The sequence below is a fragment of the Coregonus clupeaformis genome, chromosome 34 (genome assembly GCF_020615455.1).
Source record: "Coregonus clupeaformis isolate EN_2021a chromosome 34, ASM2061545v1, whole genome shotgun sequence".
Taxonomy (NCBI): domain Eukaryota; kingdom Metazoa; phylum Chordata; class Actinopteri; order Salmoniformes; family Salmonidae; genus Coregonus; species Coregonus clupeaformis.
The window spans coordinates 41,700,653-41,716,242 of NC_059225.1; the positions used below are offsets into that span (position 1 = coordinate 41,700,653).

Below are 15,590 nucleotides of genomic sequence, written 5' to 3' on the forward strand. Positions count from 1 at the left end.
GCTAAGAAAGTAATACTACGTGTATTAGTGTTGTGTAGTAAGCTGTTAGTAGGCCATGTGCCTCACCCTAATAATTTGGTCCCTTTCCCCCTCATAAATGTGCCTACTGTTCTGACTTGGTGGTGCACACTTATAGCCTGTTTTAGAGAAATATCATCGAATATTGTAAGATCTTTCATTGTCTGCGTACAGTATATGCCCCCTTTATTTATCCTACGGTTCTGACTTGGTGTACAGGGAGAATACTGTATTAACGGCCCATGTTCTGAATTCTGTCGCTGAACATTTCAAAAGCGCTGAACAAATGGTTATATTGACTACGTCCGTCTTAGCTCGCTCATTAATGTCTTAATTTAAATTACGGATTGCCTCTTATCCGCTCATCGTTCCCTTATGCCATAGTTTGTACATCTCAATTGTCTGTAGAAACCACATTTGTTTAAGCAAGTCAGCCACATCACCTATGTTTTTTTAAAAGGAAGTAAATGAGGCTGAATGAACTGTTTCACTGCCAGACAAGACTCCGCTGATAGCCAGGTGTAGCGGTGGTAAGGATTCACTCCATGGTGCTGAAAATGTGGACACCGTTTGTCACCTTTATAGTGCAATTAATGTATTGTTTAGTGTTGTGTAGTGGCTTTGCTGGCATGCTTCTACATCTGCATCGCTTGCTGTTTGGGGTTTTAGGCTGGGTTTCTGTATAGCACTTTGTGACATCTGCTGATGTAAATAGGGCTTTATAAATACATTTGATTGATTGATTGATGCATCCCCCAAAAAATGTTGAGTTTACCCCACCAAGATTTACATGCTAAAATTGCCACTGCGTGGTATATTACCATATACCATACCCACTATGTCTTCTTGCTTAATCATATTGCTTAATCATAGCAGTCAAACGAGTTAAATCGACATCCATTGAGTTTAATAAGGATGAATTATATTTTCTCTTGGGACATATTCAAATTCCTTTATTACATCATGTAATAGCTTGCAATAATTATTATTCTGAGTAAAACCGAATTTTGCTTCCAACGATATTCCTTCTTAATTGGTAACGTTATGGAAAAACGGTTTATTGTATAAATGTGGCAATTCTTCTCTTGCTGTGACATTTTTTGCGGGCTAGTTTTCAGGCCTTTGCAGGGTTGCAGTAATTGGGCTAGTAATTTGAGCTAGTAATTTGAGCTGGACCTGGCAACCCTGCTCCCAGTTTTTCAACTGGTCGTTCAGTAGATCACGGTTTCCGTTCACTTGAACGTTCTATTACGTTTTTATATACTGAACGCAGCCCAGGTGTCTGATTCCGTATGAAAAGTAAACAGTCCATCTCTCTGATACATTGAAGTGGCTCTGGGTGTTAATTTAATTATTAAGAGTTCAACTAGATACACATTCATGTCTCAAAGAAATATTCAGATCTATCTGTGGCAGTATTCTAGCTAACTACTACAGTGCAAAGAGTAACAAATGATGCGCGCATGCCATAGCAATTGTTTCTCTTTTGCATGGTGGCATGACATTACGTTTTTAGTGTAAACATTAGCAACTGAGTACATCACTGTTTTGAGAGTGCATGTGCTTTTATCGCCAGTAAATAATTATTTAATCAGCACCATCTACTGGTAAATAGAAAGTACGGCATCCGTGGGTTGTCGCTTTGGATTGACGTAGAACACATGCGTTTTACAGCATGGCGACATCCATTGTGCGAAGTAACAGGGAGGGACCTAAACGGTAAGTTAATTACATTTTAAGAAAAATAGGTTATCTATATAAATCGTGTTCTGCACGCTATCTGCCAGTGCCACATTTTGAATTTTATTCATGGTTTTGTAAGTATATTTCTAGTATACTGTATAACTATAATTTCTCTCTTCTCTGCTTTCTCTCATTTGTGACAGACCGGACTTTTCAAATGTGGGTTGTTATTTTCCAACAAAGGTCATTGTGAAATCGAGTCACTGTCAGCATTATATGTCAAGTGTCACTTAGTGATTTGAAAAAGCATTGAACACTGAATGCAACATGCTGGTGTCATGAAAACACTATCTACATGGTACCAATTCAGCACACACAGTTTTACTCCACTTTTACTCTGCACTGATGTCTGTTGGGTTACAGTTTGGTGGGTCTCTCCTCACACAAAGACTGGTGCGGATATGTGTCACCTGCATTGGCCAGCAGGGATACAGGCAGCTCCATCCCAAAAGTCAACTCCCTAGATGTACACTGTACATAAGGAGCTTCGGGACTGATCCTAAGGGGGAGAAAGGGGAAAATGAGAATGGGAGCAAAACAACAGACAACCCTGACCCCTCACCCCAGACTCTAACCCCTATGCACACCCTGGGAAGAGGTTTGTTTGGTAAAAGGCGACCCCTCTCGCCCTTGGAGAGGATTAACCGCCTTTTGCCCCAGGACTCCATAGCCCCAGAGGTGTTGCAGCTGAGAGAGGAGAACCAGGAAGTGGAACAGAGGGAATCCGATGGGGTTGGGGTTCAAAAAGACCACAAGACCCACAGCTCACAAGGAGAAGTAGAAAGTGCAGAGCCAGAGGTGCACATAGGACATGACACAGTTCGAGCGAGAGAAGAAAAAGAGGAGGGTACTGTCATTGATAACACAGTACTAGAGCCAAATGGTTGCCCGATTCTCAGAGAGGGAACAAATTCTTCGCAAGAGGAGGGATACGTGACTCCTATGACGCCCACCCTTCTTCCCGGGGAGCATTTACTCACTTTCGGGGAACTACTTTTGGCAGAGTACCGGAAGAAAGGCCGCGTGGAGTTTAGGAAGATGTTTCAGCTGCAGGATGGGCAACGTCTCCAGAGCAGTTGGGGCACCATCGGGCACAGTGACATTGCCGGCCGCCACGCGGGAGACTTCATTCGGACCATCCACGGGACACCCATCCTTATACGCCGGCCCAACCTGGAGGAATACGTGCTGTATATGAAGAGGGGGCCGGCAATCGCCTATCCAAAGGTATTGTATGTAGCGTATGCTCCTGTCTGGTACTGGAAGAGACAGAACTTTGTTTTCCCAGAATACATCATGCTACTGAGCAGTATCATTGTTTCTTATGGGGAAGGCCTGCAGTGCTATCACAAGCCCAATTGTATAGTCTTGACTGTGTTGGCTTGGCTTGTGGAATCAAACATGACATGATTTGATATCAGAGATTAGACTTTGGTAACTGCATAATACAGCTGTAAAATACATACTTAGCTACAACAGGTAATTGTAGGAAAGACTTATATCCTATGAGTTTTTCTGTCTCTCTTTCACTTTCGCACTCTCTCTTCCTCTCTCTCCAGGATGCCAGTACAATGCTGATGATGATGGATGTCACAGAGGGAGACTGTGTGTTGGAGTCAGGCTCCGGGTCGGGGGCCATGTCACTTTTCCTGTCCCGAGCTGGTTTGTATATTTCTTTATTTATCACGTGTTTGCTATGAGTGATGATGAGTGAAAGTGGACAGATGCTTGTGTGGCTGGTTGTCATACAATACAGGGGAAAGTTAAACTGCATCCATATTCTAAGCCTTCACTAGAAGAAATCAGAAAGCCTTAATCTCAAAATGAATAATCCAAGATTGGCAATTTTGGGTGTCCCCGATACCCCTCTTTCTTGTCTTGGTCCTGTGTGGCTCAGTCGGTAAGAGCATAGCGTTTGCAACGCCAGGGGTTGTGGGTTCGATTCCTGCTTGGGCCAACCAAGTCGCTTGGATAAGGGTGTTCTCACATATAGTCCTCTTTAAAATAACTTATCTCAGTCCTCTTTAAAGTGAACTGGGGTATAAAAAAAGCAAAATAACTCAGTTCTCTTTGTATTCACACTGCCCTTGCCTTTGAATGAGGACTCAGCTCTTTTGCCAGTTCACTTCAACTATTTTGTGGACTGAGTCCTCTCACGTTGCTATGTTTAGAAAGGAACCAAGATCTGTTTCCAACATGCACCCCGGGTTTTCACAAAGTGCAGGACAAGGCATTCAATCAGAATGTGTTATCAGACAGCTAGATATACCTACTTACATTTAGGAAGCAAATCACATTTTATTGGTTGCATACACATGTTTAGCAGATGTTATTGCGGGTGTAGCGAAATGCTTGTGTTCCTAGCTCCAACAGTGCAGTAATATCTAACAATACACAACAATACACACAAATCTAAAAGTAAAAGAATGGAATTAAGAAATATAGAAATATTAGGATGAGCAATGTCAGTGTCCGGAGTATAAATATACACTACCGGTAAAAGACCAAGTCCATATTATGGCAAGAACAGCTCAAATAAGCAAAGGAAACAACAGTCCATCATTACTTTAAGACATGAAGGTCAGTCAATACGGAACATTTCAAGAACTTTGAAAGTTTCTTCATGTGCAGTCGCAAAAACCATCAAGCGCTATGATGAAACTGGGTCTCATGAGGACCGCCACAGGAATGGAAGACCTAGAGTTCATTAGAGTTACCAGTCTCAGAAATTGCAGCCCAAATAAATTCTTTACAGAGTTCAAGTAACAGACACATCTCAACATCAACTGTTCAGAGGAGACTGTGTGAATCAGGCCTTCATGGTCAAATTGCTACAAAGAAACCACTACTAAAGGACACCAATGAGAAGAAGAGACTTGCTTGGGCCAAATTTGAGATGTGGTGCTGTGTCTTTGTGAGATGTGGTGTGGGTGAACGGATGATCTCTGCATGTGTATTTCCCACCGTAAAGCATGGAGGAGGAGATGTTATGGTGTGGGTTGCTTTGCTGGTGACACTGTCTGTGATTAATTTCAAATTCAAGGCACACTTAACCAGCATGGCTACCACAGCATTCAGCAGTGATACGCCATCCCATCTGGTTTGGGCTTAGTGGGACTATCATTCGTTTTTCAACAGGACAATGACCCAACACACCTCCAGGCTGTGTAAGGGCTATTTTACCAAGAAGGAGAGTGATGGAGTGCTGCATTAGATGACCTGGCCTCCACAAACCCCCGACCTCAACCCAATTGAGATGGTTTGGGATGAGTCGGACGGCAGAGTGAAGGAAAAGCAGCCAACAAGTGCTCAGCATATGTGGGAACTCCTTCAAGACTGTTGGAAAAGCATTCCAGGTGACGCTGGTTGAGAGAATGCCAAGAGTGTGCAAAGCTGTCATCAAGGCAAAGGGTGGCTATTTGAAGAATCTCAAATATAAAATATACTTTGATTTGTTTAACACTTTTTGATTCCGTATGTGTTATTTCATAGTTTTGATGTCTTCACTATTATTATACAATGTAGAAAATATTACAAATAAAGAAAAACCCTTGAATGAGTAGGTGTGTCCAAACTTTTGACTGGTACTGTATATGTGTGTGATGGGATGTATAGACATTATGGACAGTATGTGTATATAGTATATCTGAAGAATACGTGGATAGAATAGTATACAGTATGTACAGCAATAGCTGAATCGGATGGACTAGAATACAGAATATACAGATGAAATGGGTAAAACAGTATGTAAACATTATTCAAGTGACCAGTGTTCCATGTCTATGTACATGGGGCAGCAGCCTCTAAGGTGCAGGGATGAGTAACCGGGTGGTAGCCGGCTAGTGACAGTGACTAAATTCAGGGCAGGGTACTGGGTGGAGGCCGGCTAGTGATGGCTATTTAACAGTCTGATGGCCTTGAGATAGAAGCAGTTTTTCAGACTCTCTGTCCCAGTTTTGATGCAGCTGTACTGACCTCGCCTTCTGGATGATAGCGGGTGAACAGGCTGTGGCTCGGGTTGCTGAGGTCCTTGATGATCTTCTTGGCCTTCCTGTGACATCGGGTGCTGTAGATGTCCTGAAGGGCAGTGTGCTCCCGGTGATGCATTGTGCTGACCGCACCACCCTCTGGAGAGCCCTGCGGTTGCGGACGGTGCAGTTGCCGTACCAGGCGGTGATACAGCCTGACAGGATGCTCTCAATGGTGCATCTGTAAATGTTTGTGAGGTTCTTAGGGGCCAAGCCAAATTTCTTCAGCCTCCTGAGGTTGAAGAGGGGCTTTTTGCGCCACCTTCACCACGTTGTCTGTGTGAGTGGACCATTTTAGATTCAGTGATGTGTACGCCAAGGAACTTTGAAACTTTTCACCTTCTCCACTGCGGCCCCGTGGATGGGGGCGTGCTCCCTCTGCTGTCTCCTGAAGTCCACGATCAGCTCCTTTGTTTTGTTGACGTTGAGGGAGTGGTTATTTTCCTGGCACCACTCTGCTAATTGATTGCTTTTAATTAAAATATGAGACATAATAATTGTAATCAGAAGATACTATTAACATGTACATTTGATTGCTAACAGAGTAAATAGCAGAATAACTGCAGAATAAATAATGCTGTAATTGAAAATTGTACACCCAAGGTAGGCTACTGCCTCTTTAAGGGCTAGAATAGGGTACAAAATCTATGTTGTGATTATCACCAAATAGGTTGTCTTCTCACACTATTCAAACCCACAATCAATAAACAGTTTATGCCTATAGATCACATATTGCAAACAAATAATCTGAACTAAAACCTCCACAAATGTTGGAATTTCTGTGCGTCCTTGACCATCGCTAATCAATATCCAAAAACAGCACACATTTTCCCAGCAAACCTGCACATCATCTTCTCTCTTTTGTGGCACCAATGTGAGGGTTTATGGCAAGGGAAATGGTGTTGCAGTAGTCTAGTGTGTGGTGTGGGAATAATGACAAGCAAACCTGGGGAGCTTTGGTTTCACATTGCCCTAAAAAAGGGAACCGGACTACGGAATTCAAGCGAACCGAACTCAGACCACCTCTCGAGATGGTCTCAGTTCTGTTCACTTCGAGGTTATTTTGAGGGGTCTGAGTTACTTTGGAGTTTTCACACTGCACGAAAAATTTAACTAACCGCACTGAGTTCACAAAAAGTGTGAAAACACCCTAAAAGTGTCTGCTAAATGGCATGTATTATTATTATTATTATTATTATATTATTATTGTTCTCCCCAGTGGGCTCCAAGGGCAGCGTTATGAGTGTGGAAATCAGGGAGGACCACCACAGACGAGCCGTGCTCAACTACAACCGCTGGCGTTCCTCCTGGATCCTGCGGCGAGGAGAGGAATGGCCCGACAACGTCCAGTTTCTGAACGCCGACCTGCAGGGGGCATCCTTGCTCCTTGCCGGGCGAGGCTTTCACTCTGTAAGGATATGTCTCTTTCGCTTGTAATTGAGTGCATGTCATTTATCGTTTTTTCTTGAGCAATTCTGTATACTGGTGTATTTTTGTATAATTACCTTTTTTTGCAGTGTAAGGCAAATCTCCTTGGAAAACGTATAGTTTATGATAGGACATACAGAGAAATAGAGGGGTAGAAGTAGGACCCCTACTTCTGGGGGCATAGACCGAGTGGCCGCGACAGGGCTCGAACCCCCGTCACCATGGGGGTATGTGTGGTCAGGATTCGGGAGCATTACTGCTGCACCAGACTCCGGCACTAATGGTTTTCAACCCAGGAGTTGAATCTGTGTCCGGGAAACCGTCCCTTGACCAGTCACTTGAAAGACTAACCTTCAGAAACTTCAAAGTTGTGTGTGTGTGTGTGTGTGTGTGTGTGTTTCAGATTGCTCTGGATATGGTAAGCCCTCATTTGGTTTTGCCCACTGTGACTCCACATCTCCATCCCGGAGCAGTTTGTGCTGTCTACCTAGCCAAGTGAGTAACCTCGACCCGTCCATAAACAACCCCTAGCCCATACCCCATAAACACTGCATACACCTGTCCAATCCTCTCAGATCTCCACAAGTGTCTAAGGGGTTAGGGGCTAGAGGTTATTTCTGGTCAGGGCCCTCATTTCCTCATATACTTTACATGTCTCCTTCACTCTCTCTACTGTGTGATTCAGTATAACGCAGGTCATTGATCTACTGGAGGGACTCCGATGGTCTGCCCTCCCCATGCTGTGTGAACGCATCATCGAAGTGCAGCTCAGGGATTGGCTGTTGGCCCCGGCAATCCAGAAAGATGGGCGGTTCTGCCGCAGGAAAGCCCCTCCCTCAGCGAGAAGCCAGGAGGAAGAGGAGAAAGGAGAGAATGACAAATCAGATGAAAAAAAAGGTGATTTCTTGTTCAAATCATCTGGTCACATGGGGGTGCTTGGGTTACCTTGGATGTCATAATGTCTGTCTAAACTAAAGGCAATTATAATAATATCCTGCTGCCGTTGCATTATATGGTTCCCTTTGACAGAAATGTGTTATTTTGACCCTGTCTTTTCACGTGATATTTTCAGAAGGCACAAGATCACTGACTTTTTCTAAATAAAAGTCCTCTATTTAGTAATATTGTGTTACACCACACTTTTTGTTATTCTTTCAGAATACACCAGCAGTCCGGAACCCGCACCATATGGGAGTGTCCCTTACATTGCTCGACCTCACCCGGAGCAAGCTAGCCACACAGGTCAGTGTCAATAACCACGTTTCCATCCAGTTTTTATGCGAGTAAAGTCATATTGTATGACATTACATCATGACAGGTGTGATGGAAACACTGTGTCGGTACAATTTCACAAATGTCGATAGTCATTTAGCCGAGTATACCGGTCTACTTTTAATGGTGGTTAAGTGATGAGCTTGATGCAAATTACCAATAAATATTGAGGGTATTATTTGAATGCTAATGACATGATCAATGCCTGGCTGCCAATTATCAAATAAAAAATATTGCTCTTATCCAGATCTCATCATAACCTACCCTTAACACTTTACCAGCAAACCGTTGTCTAGATTAGAGCGCATGCGCCAAACCCAGATTGGGCAAGTTTGACATTTATCGGAACAGTTTGTGTGACAAAACCATCGGTAGAGTGGAAAATACAATGGAAACACGTTGAACTTGTTTTTTATTCGGTACTTGAAAATGTAAGCGCAAAGTGTTTGTGCCCCACATTGTCACGCACAGCCTTTTATCTGCAACAAGTCTGTTTGATGGAAACACCCCTATTATGGGAAAATGTTGCAAATTGGATGGAAACCTAAGTAATGATGCCACTGAAAGTGCAACATTGCCTATTCGATGTGGGGTCTGTTCAGAAGGGTTCAACGTAAAAAAAATCATTGATAGAAATGCTTTTTGTAGAACAGATGATTCTGTCATGCAGAATCGGGCAGCTCTATTCATTACATTTTTATCTGCTACATTCTGAATGATTATCTCTGAATACATCCACGGTATTGTCTTGTTCACTGTGACATTTTGTCCTTTCAGCGTTCCTGGTGAAACTGAGGAAGAGTCAGGGGTAGCTAGCCTCCTTCCTCGCATGTGAAGACTCATGAGAAGAGCGATTTGGATATTTTCTATTAATCAATAAATGTGAGTTGCCTTGTCTGAGAACATTTTGGGTGATTTGGTACTGCAGAGGAAAATGTAGTGGTTTAGTTGTCCTAAAATCAGTTGAGATATAATAGAAATTCATACTGCTTGACAACACTTCAAATATAAAGACTAAATAAAACACCAAACTAATGGGGACATAAGAAGCCTTTATTGAAATGCCATTTGACTGGCACCTTAGTATCACAGAACAACCCCATTGGCCAATAAAGCCTTCACTCATGGATCAAATGCTGTACATATCCATCCAGCAGATTTACATTTAAGGAATTGGTCCATTACAGGATCCAAATAGTCCATTACAGGATCCAAATATTCAACCAATGTGCCCACCACTAACTGTGCAAGACCTTGAAGTGCTCCAGCAAATAAATAAACAAGTGTTTTGAGTGATTAATCAATTATATGTTAAATCAAGTGTGTGCACCTTAAAGGATTAATGTGCTTTTTTTTTTTTCAAGCAATGACAGTCCGATTTACTACACAGCTGACGGCGCCGAGAATTTGACAAATCTTTGTACAGGTTTTTTATGTAAAAAGTATACACAGAACATAAAGTGAAGTAAATGTTTTAACTGACATGTTTCACATTTCATGGCCTGTGGAATGAGGCCTGTCAGGACAGTTGAGGGAAATGTTACTTGCCCTTACCTACAGCAACGATAAAGTTAAACCCTGATCCAAGAAGCCCTGAACCAATTCCTAACTTGAGAAATGACACATGACATCAATGACAAACTACACTCAAGTTTGAGTAACACCTACGAGTTATAATTACATGTTGAGTTACACAAATCCTCAAGATAGGATTTAGTCCCCCGTGGATGCTAGTTTCCATTTAAACCACCTAATCGAGGTAGAGCAGTAAATTGGCATTCTGTAGATGTTATGAAAACGAAATATGAATGAAAAGTAAGCACACATAGGGTATCAGTGCATCACAGGACCAGGGATGGTAAATGTAGTCCTGAGTTGGTTCTTTGTAGTACTATTCTACTCCTCGTTGATCCAGTCCATAGACGGGTCGTGTCCTGCTCCATAATAAGACTCGTTCCCTGACAAAACACATTGAAATTGTTAGCGAAGACATGAGTGTTGTTAAAGGAGAAAGATAATATATTGAGGGTCTAACAAATCTTTGCTGGGTGTTTTACTTCAGAGCAGAAGTTAGAAATAGATACAGCAAAACTTGGCTGCTGACACTCAACATAGATTATATTTTAATATAACTTCAAGCAAACCTTGCCAGTCAATATAGTCATAATTTTGAAGCAAAAATATATAATTCAGAAATTAACCACAGCACAGCCATCCTGTAACCAACGCCTGCACTCACTTGGGGCCTCCTCGGTGCAGCAGTAGCGGCGCTGGGCCTTGGTTTGGACCTTGGTCTTTATTTGGCACGGTCTGCGGGAGGATGAAGCCTGGGCCCTGGGTGGAGTGGTCTCCAGGGAGAGGGCCAGGGCAAAGGGTAGCGGGGAGGAGGGCGTAAGGGAGGTGGAGGATCCAGAGGCCGAGGAGGAAGAGAGGCCCAGGCCAGAGCTCTGGGCGCAGAGGGCACAGGGGGCAGGGGAGGCGGAGGGCCCACGGGGCATGTGGACCTTCTCCCGGTCGCCAATGTAGAACCGCTGAGCACCACTGTGGTGCTCAGCGCGCTCCCGCTGCCAGATGAAGTGGGTAGGCACGATGGCCATCACCTGGAAGGAGGGCGCAAACACACACACACACAGAAATAGACAAGGATAGATAAACATGGTCAAAGACACAGCCAATTCAAGAGGAGAGATGGTACATTTTGTATTGTCAGAGTTCGGAGATAAAATTACATTGCAGGTGACAATTGCAGTAAGACACAGAAGAACAAATCCTAGTAACTTGACATCCATGTGGTTATCTCAAATGTTGTTCCAAATCTCTGACTGACAGCATGCTTGATTTATGCAGCCGTCTGAGTTATGCACGGGGACGTCAAGTTAGAATTCCAACCAGAACAAGAGAAAGACCAACACCTAATCCATCATCATTACATGTAATGGTTTTGTCTAGCTACCTCCTCGCAGCAGCGGCGGCTGACAGCAGCCCGGTACTCGATGCGCGCCCACAGCTTGTCCCGTTGCTTGAGAAAGCGAGGGAAGTGCTTCCTCCAGGTCTTGCCCAGCGCCCATGGGAAGATCTCATACTTGCTCTCCTCCTCGTCCTCCTCCATGGTGTTGGCTAGGTATCTGAAAGGAAAAGTGGCACAAAATGATCCCAAGAGGGGCATGAGATATCAAAAATAGGATTCCCTACCTCCTAGCTTTTTGTTGCCAGTTGTACAATGAATTCTCTCCCTCTTTTTTTTTGGGGGGATAAGTAGCTCTACAATTACTAAAGTTGTGTCACAGTCTGCACTGGTTGACTGAAATACAGGGGCCCATTCGGTTCTGTTCTCAACAAGGGATACATTTAGGACTTATAGACTGATAGAAATGCATCCATTGAAGGTTACTCAGATGTTCAGAATACAGCGAGTCAACTATTTATTTCAGAGTAGTAGATTCACAGAGAGGTCTCACTGAACTTACAGTGCAATGAAAAAGTTTGTTCTGTTGTGCTCGCCCATACTGAAGCGAGCCCTCTTGAAGTAGACAAACGCCATAGCTAGAAGGTACTGAAAAATAGGGCAGAGAGGTTGAATTGGAGTTGAAATGAGTTAATATGTTAAGATGCACCATCATGGCTTGTATACAGGGATGGGCATTAACTGTTTTGACTGTTCGAATTCTTTCATGATTTCTTTCAGAGTACTTGAATAACATTTTAAAAATAGCTATTTTTAGAACACAAGGCCCGCACTGGGATGTTTTTTGTTGCACATTTATCTATATGCCAACCATGCGCAACAATGCATAATTTATTATCACCATTACGAATCCTGATTTGCGAAATTATAACAAGTGCTATTTAAGATTAATTGATTGAAACCGCAATATCAACTGGTTACATTATATTGTGGAACACAATCTTCAAAAAGGTAGTAACCTCAGCGGTCATGCTTGCTTGTAGAAGCCCATGGCTGTGCAATGGCAAAGCCTTGTTTTGTTAATTTAGCAGACATGCTCTTATTTACCGAGCTCTTACTACAGTCAAGACACCATTTTAAAAAAGTTTTAAAAAACATGTAATATAACAGAATAAAACAGTGCGAAGTGATGCGCATCTCGAATAGTTATTCTCAATGAGTGATCATTTGAAACTGGGCTCAATTTGGCAAGACGAAATAAAAAAAACGTCAGTCTTTTCTATTTAGTTTCAATTTTGATTTAGTGGGCTCCCGAGTGGCGCAGTGGTCTAAGGCACTGCATCTAAGTGCTTGAGGGGTCACTACAGACCCCCTGGTTCGATTCCAGGCTGTATCACAACCGGCCTTGATTGGGAGTCCCATAGGTCGCACAATTGGCCCAGCGTCGTCCGGGTTTGGCTGTAGGCCGTAATTGTAAATAAGAATTTGTTCTTAACTGACTTGCCTAGTTAAATAAAGGTAAAATAAATTCTGCCTGTTCTTTGGAATTTTCCAAATCGATACACAATTTCACATTGAACACACTTCATGGGGATGGATTACAGCCACGACATCTGTTTGGTGAGTAGGCCTAGGCTTAATGATTCTGATGAAAATACGCTTGTCTTTATCAAACAAATGTTTCTGCATATTTTCAGTGTGGAACCTGTCTATGTTTAGGGACGTTATAGCCTAGGCTAACCAATTATAAATGGCACTAGCAGTTCGCAAAGTAGGGTCGTCACTAGTTACCACAGCCACAAAGTCAAACCCTAGCCACAAAGTCATAAACCCTGCCTATTTATACAATTTTGTTAAAATCTGATTTTAAACCTAACCACATTGCCAAACTTATGCCTAACATTAAATTAAGACCAAAAAGCTCATTTTTGTTTTCGATATAGCCAAGTTTGACTGTGGCTGTGGTAAACGCAAAGTAGCCTAGGCAGAAAATAGACGGGACGCAATTAGTCCAAACCTTCAGCTAGTTATCGGAACACATTTCCCGACTTCAGTCAACCAGTCCATTTTCAATTTGTGATAAAACTGTCATTTGGCAAGGAATGTAGCTTGTGTATCCCATCAGTTAGATACGTTTTTATAGCCATTTATGTAGGCCTAACGGGAGGTTGTGTGCGTACTCAGCACGTTTATGTAGAGAGAATGGTCGGAACGCAATTGAGTGAGTGAGACCTAGGGTAAAAAGGGAATTTAGGGAGAATTGATGCTTGGCTTGGTTTCTTTTTTGTTGTGTCACGCAAATGCACACGTACAAACGGAACACTAGAGTCAAATAAAATGTACGTGGTCTTCAAGACAAAATGTCGACCAAATAGTTTCACAGTATTAGACATTTTTTTATCTCTGGTTAAAGATCCGAGTTTTGACGTCCGTTCGAGTAGTCATGCCCATCCCTAGTTGTATATGTTAATCACTACACAAATGAAATTGGTACCCTCCAAAACAATGCTTGTTACCTTGTCTGTGACTTTGCAACAGCAGTCCATCCACAGAAAGTCTTGTATCAGATCGTCATCTATAACCAAAGGAAGTTGCATGAGACACCGACTGCTCATTGTCTCTAATCTGAGATTATGTGCCAAGCCTCAATAAAATAAACACATTGGTGAGAGCTCTATCAACTTTAAACAAACAATCTCAGATATTATGACTGGTGTAAGTGTGTTGTTCTCTTTGGCTCACCAAAAAGCCTGAAGAAGGCTGCCATCTCGTCTCGTTGAATGACAAGCGTCGGGCCCCATATGATTTTGCCCTTTGCGGCCTCGATTTGACGTTGGCTGGGTTGACTCTTGCCCGGCGGCCCCTGGGCCTCTTGCAGGTTGGGTCTCTTCAGCCGCAAGCCTCGCTTGACCTGGAGGGTGTGTGCTGTGTTGGGTTTGATTCTCACAGTGACTGAGGGGGGTGTCTGGCACCAGCTGTGTGTGTGTTTCATCATTCTGCTGAGGAGTGGTTGTTCATGAATGGTCACTAGTGAGATGTTTTCTGAGGGGTTGTTCCTGACCTGTCAGGTGACAGGAGAGAAGTGTGAGAGAAATGAATCACTGGCAACAATGTGATTAAATTATATTTTGACATGTTTTAGTAACTAGCTAACGTAGATACATTAGTTAAAAGAACCAACTTGCTTTGAAACTAGCTACGCTCGACGAGAAATGCTAACTAGTTAGAAGGTCAGCAAGCATAGACATTCATTTGGTAGCTAACTAACTAGTAATCTAAGCAACTACGTTACAGCACAGCTAGTTAGCCGGCTACGTTGGCTAACGACGTAAACGCACTTCGGCTGGCTATGTAGACAGGAGCCGGCAGACAAGTCTATGGGACAACCACACAATTCATTTGTTGCGTTACAAACATGTTGGTCTACAGATGAAGTCGCCATGTCTTACCTTTGCTTAGACCAGCTAGTAGTATGGTCTGAGTCAAACGTGAAAATCAAGACCTGAAGAAATCTGAAACGTTTCCTCAGATCGTCCTATGCTAGTAGCTAGCTAACGTTAGCTGTTATGTTGTTGTGACAGGGCAAAGAAAACAAAGTTGTTATTGAAGTAAAAGTATAAATTGGTATGTGTATGGTTATTTCAGTAAACAATGATTTAATGAAGAAAAAAACTGTCAATTGTGAAATGAAAGTTGTCTCCTCGTGCTAACCCACACAGGTGCGGGCGACTACAACCGCTCGACGGGAGCGCGCTTAAAGAAACGTCGAAAATTGAACCGATTTTTATCAGAACCGCGCAAAGTTGTTTACAGACGGGCAGTTGATCAAAGAGAAAACCCGCCTACCGTGTGTAGAGACCTAGGGCCAATCCCAAATCACCCCCTTCAAATTCCCCTCGGGCCTCCGCCATTTCACAAATGTCCCAAAACTGAGGGCTTGAACATTGTGTAGGGATAATTAGACACTTTGAGGTGGTATCCCCCGCGTTATTTTTTGAGTTTGCGCAATTTTACACAAAATAATGGAGAGGCGTGCCTAATTATGAGCTACCTGTATTTGTTTGTGTTTGATGTCGAGGCTTGACACATGTCATATATGAAGTACCTCCCAAATTAAATGTTTAACCTCTTATGGATTGGACCCTTTTTTTCAATTTTCGCCTAAAATGACATACCCAAATCTAACTGCCTGTAGC

At 42.9% G+C, this 15,590-nt stretch overlaps 2 protein-coding genes across 3 annotated transcripts; one reads left to right on the plus strand and one right to left on the minus strand.

The window, feature by feature from the left end:
• Window positions 1-1,670: 1,670 nt before the first annotated feature.
• LOC121539664 (tRNA (adenine(58)-N(1))-methyltransferase, mitochondrial) lies at window positions 1,671-9,785 on the plus strand. Of its 2 annotated transcripts, none has more exons than XM_041848332.2 (8): window positions 1,671-1,737; window positions 1,905-2,988; window positions 3,321-3,423; window positions 7,009-7,199; window positions 7,621-7,712; window positions 7,903-8,114; window positions 8,376-8,459; window positions 9,267-9,785. In XM_041848332.2, exons 2-8 carry the CDS (start codon window positions 2,107-2,109, stop codon window positions 9,299-9,301), a joined length of 1,599 nt encoding a protein of 532 aa, XP_041704266.1. In that variant the 5' UTR covers window positions 1,671-1,737; window positions 1,905-2,106; the 3' UTR covers window positions 9,302-9,785. The 2 variants fall into 2 exon arrangements, with proteins under 2 accessions (XP_041704266.1, XP_041704267.1); XM_041848333.2 differs by lacking the exon at window positions 1,671-1,737 and adding an exon at window positions 1,771-1,835 and having other exon boundaries at window positions 2,125-2,988.
• Window positions 9,522-15,386, minus strand: spdya (speedy/RINGO cell cycle regulator family member A). Its single transcript, XM_041848335.2, has 8 exons — window positions 15,241-15,386; window positions 14,844-14,955; window positions 14,137-14,455; window positions 13,911-13,969; window positions 11,957-12,042; window positions 11,443-11,614; window positions 10,729-11,089; window positions 9,522-10,447 (listed from the first exon to the last, which is right to left on the minus strand). The coding sequence occupies exons 3-8, from the start codon at window positions 14,387-14,389 to the stop codon at window positions 10,386-10,388; spliced, it is 993 nt and encodes a 330-aa protein (XP_041704269.1). The 5' UTR covers window positions 14,390-14,455; window positions 14,844-14,955; window positions 15,241-15,386; the 3' UTR covers window positions 9,522-10,385.
• Window positions 15,387-15,590: the final 204 nt, after the last annotated feature.

Bases quoted from the DNA above. Each gene is read 5' to 3' on its own strand.
- LOC121539664 (XM_041848332.2), top strand. From the start codon at position 2,107: ATGTCTGTTGGGTTACAGTTTGGTGGGTCTCTCCTCACACAAAGACTG. The intron at 2,989-3,320 runs GTATTGTATGTA...CTCTCTCTCCAG, and splicing joins CGGCAATCGCCTATCCAAAG to GATGCCAGTACAATGCTGAT. The intron at 8,460-9,266 runs GTCAGTGTCAAT...TTGTCCTTTCAG, and splicing joins GGAGCAAGCTAGCCACACAG to CGTTCCTGGTGAAACTGAGG.
- spdya (XM_041848335.2), bottom strand. From the start codon at position 14,389: ATGATGAAACACACACACAGCTGGTGCCAGACACCCCCCTCAGTCACT. The intron at 12,043-13,910 runs GTAACAAGCATT...CCTATTTTTCAG, and splicing joins GTTGCAAAGTCACAGACAAG to TACCTTCTAGCTATGGCGTT. The intron at 10,448-10,728 runs GTGAGTGCAGGC...GTGTTTTGTCAG, and splicing joins CTGCACCGAGGAGGCCCCAA to GGAACGAGTCTTATTATGGA.